The 3,518-nt window shown below is 34.8% G+C and overlaps 1 protein-coding gene across 1 annotated transcript; it reads left to right on the top strand.

Annotated features, from left to right (window-relative positions):
- The first annotated feature begins 326 nt into the window (after positions 1-326).
- LOC131077871 (bidirectional sugar transporter SWEET5) lies at positions 327-2,805 on the top strand. The gene is made up of 6 exons (XM_058015461.2): positions 327-439; positions 1,176-1,212; positions 1,366-1,582; positions 1,740-1,901; positions 2,103-2,222; positions 2,336-2,805. The coding sequence occupies exons 1-6, from the start codon at positions 403-405 to the stop codon at positions 2,543-2,545; spliced, it is 783 nt and encodes a 260-aa protein (XP_057871444.1). The 5' UTR covers positions 327-402; the 3' UTR covers positions 2,546-2,805.
- The last annotated feature ends 713 nt before the right edge of the window (positions 2,806-3,518 follow it).

Raw genomic sequence — 3,518 nt, 5'->3', positions numbered from 1 at the left:
GCATCTGTACGTTTTGAAAACGAATCCTTGAAATATTATGAAAAAATTCTGAGTGTAGTGCACTTTGCTATATAGAGAAACAGAAAAGTACCGAGAAAAATGATAACCATACTAGAACATGGGAAAAAGCATATATCCATATGACAAGTTGACTGTAAGCTCTGTATTGAGCTGGTTTCCAATAACTCTGATGTGTAATGATCAAAGCAAATTGTTCACTAGTGCTTTCTTCCTACATTCCACTATAGATGATGATACCACGTTGGTCATTAGCAGGATGAAGGCCTATAAAAGAACTTAAAAATCTTCGTGCTCTTCACAACTTTATCTCTTGTGCCTATTTCAATTTGCATAAGATTACTTTCTGTTGAGTACTCCAAAGACAGTTTCTTCTTTTGTTCAATGGCTTTTCTTCTGCAGCTTGTGGTGGGAATTATGGGTATGGCATCCTGACCACTGCTTTATGAAGTATAAATATAATCTGGATCGTCTGGATATCTGATTTTTTTTCTGTCCTCATTCGATTTCCAGACTCTAAAAATGGTACTAGGATATGAGATAAAGGTCTATGTAAGGCCAGAATAGAATTTGTTGCTTTTTTTTTGTTGGTCTAAAATGCGATGAACATGGTTAGAATGAAGCATGGTTAAGATAGATTGAATATATTAGAATCAATTATAGGACACATGATTTGTATTCTATATGTTAGTCAGGAATAATGGAGGCTATATGATACATTTTCATCCTCAAGGTAGAGTGAATCGGTGATTTCTCATCAATATATGGTTTTTAGAATGGTCAGTTGATAATTACTATAACACAAGTCTGTATTTTGAGTTTTACATTGTAAAAATTCCATAAAAGTTGCATCCTAAAAGCATAACCTCTTCTTAACCCCCAAGGGATTATTTTGGTTACTCTTTTTGTGGGTTTTGTTGTGTATCTGATCCCCGTTTTGATTTGCATGTACAATTTCTACTATGAATTTCTTTCTGATTTGTATGTACAAGTTTCTGTGTAGGTTTCCTGCTCATTTTTATGAGCAAGTTTTGTTGTGTATTTGTGGGATTGTCGCTCATTTTCATGCGCAGGTTTTAATGTGTACTAGTTGACTTTCGTTACGTTGGATTTATATGATAGTGCAAACTAATTTTTCATGGTGGTCTCCGGTGCAGGAAATATAACTTCACTGGCACTTTTCCTGTCACCTATGTAAGTACTGTGTACATCAGATTTGTCTTAGTCAACAACTTGGGTATCAACATTTTTTTGGGGGGTTGAATGACAGCGGAAATTGTCTAATGTTTATGAGCATGATTAACATGTGAGCTTATATATAAACATTATTATATTTGGAAATGGCAGGACAACATTCTGGCGGATATACAAGCTTAAGTCTACCCAAGAATATTCAGGTCTTCTATATGTTTGTACCTTATTCAACTGTTGTCTTTGGCTACTTTACGGAGCCCCATTTGTTAAACCCCACAGCACTTTGCTGCTCACGATCAATGGTGCTGGCTTTGCCTTTGAGATATTTTATCTGCTGTCCTTTCTGACATTTGCCCCCAAGCAGGAGAAGGTAATTCATTATGCCAGCTATATGTTTGTAATTGAAGGCCATTTGGTGGCTACTAGATTATATAAACCTTATTCTAAATGCTTGACTAGATTACATGCAATAAGCTAGATACATAGTTGTAATTTTTCTCATACGGATTCCTTCAATTTATTGGCAGATAAGAACAGTGCGGTTAGCCATTGCAATGATGTTTGCTTTTGTCATAGTGGTTGTAGTTACTATTTATGTGCTGCACACATACAATGTGAGACAGTTACTGGTTGGCACTTTAGGTGTGATCCTTTCCATTGTTATGTATGCCTCACCATTATCTGTCGTGGTGAGTTTTGAATCTTATGTTCTTCTTAATTTAGATTGCTATGAAAACTGTACAAAAGAAAAGAAATACATCTAAAAATTTAGTTTCAACCCAAATTAAAAAAATTGAGCTAAAATCGGGTCTGTACCCAAATTAAAAAGCCTAATTAGGAGATGAATTCATCCTTTCATGAATGTTGATGGGTTTCTGTATATTTTGCAGGGAGGTGTTATCAAAACCAAAAGTGTTAAGTACATGCCATTTTTGGTATCCCTATTCAGCACTCTAAATGCACTTGTCTGGTCTGTATACTCTGTAATAGCCAAGGATATCTTTATAGCTGTAAGCTTCTCTCTTTTCCTAGTGCCATTTCGAATTATAGTTTTCTTGTAATTTTTGGCAGAGACTATGCACCTTTTCTCTGATTGAATTACTCCTTTCTTTGCACTTTGCAGGTGCCCAATGGCATTGGTTTCCTCCTAGGAATAGCTCAGCTCGTTGTTTACTTCATTTACAGAAGCCCAGAGCCTGTTTTACCTGTATCCACTGAACTTCATAAACTCCCTGAAATCAAAAAGATAGATGACATATTTGATCTGCGTATCGGTGAAGCGGAGGTGGAAGCCACAAATGTTGTCAAAGTGGCTGCAGTGAATCAAGTTTGATTTTATTCTCATTGATCAGTGACTAACAAGGTCTATACGGCCTCCTCAGACAATAACACTCTGTTCAACTGCCTGAGAATCAGCATTAGCAGATAAAGACGAGGAACATGGCAAAATATTAAATGAACCAGTACCTATCGGAGAGGGAAAATATAGAGAGAGTTTAGCCCTTGGTGGGCTTGAATTATAATCTTTTAGTTCCTATTTTAAAAATTATAACTATTTCCTTGGGAATGCAATTCAATATATTCTTTGAAGTACCAGGTTCCAAGGTTGTATGAATATGCAGTTCTGTGTGTACATTATATCCTGAGACAGAATAGCTTACAGATCAGAATAATGAAACTGGACCAATGGCTGGTGTTATAGGTATACAATGTCTTATAACTAAGCACTATAATAATAATAGCAGTACAACCTCGTGTCAATAGATAAGAAGAAAATTAACAATTGTATAGTAAAGAAAGAGACAACAAAGAAGTCAATGCTGACTAGATGCCCAAGCTAATGGGCAATAGGCATCACAGATAACTGGATTGAATTCAAAGTAAAATGGAGGAATGATGTATATTAGTTGGAAAATGAAGTTGACAAATTAAGCAGTCGATCTCATTTTGTATTTTTTCAGTCTTTTAATTTTCAGGCTTTTAATTTTCAGTCTTTTAAAGTTCGTGTTTTTTATGGAGTCAAGGACTGATAGGTATTTTTTTGTGTGGGGTACGATACGGGTTTGAGATGTTGAAGTAAGACTTGATGCCTGGTGGACTCCTTATGAACCTTTCAAATTCACTAATAGACTAGAGATCAATTATTTTCTGTGATACATGATAGTCTTTTGAGTGTATATTTAACTGTGTTCATTAATTAATGAAAATTCAAATTTGTATCATATATGATTTTTTTGATTAAACAAAAGATTATATCATATCTAAACAAAATAACTATGTTATTCATGTACATTGCTACATTATCA

This window comes from Cryptomeria japonica, chromosome 4 (genome assembly GCF_030272615.1).
Source record: "Cryptomeria japonica chromosome 4, Sugi_1.0, whole genome shotgun sequence".
In the NCBI taxonomy this organism is placed as follows: Eukaryota; Viridiplantae; Streptophyta; class Pinopsida; order Cupressales; family Cupressaceae; genus Cryptomeria; species Cryptomeria japonica.
Note: the sequence above shows the minus strand (reverse complement) of the source record. Positions and strands in the feature narration are given on the sequence as shown.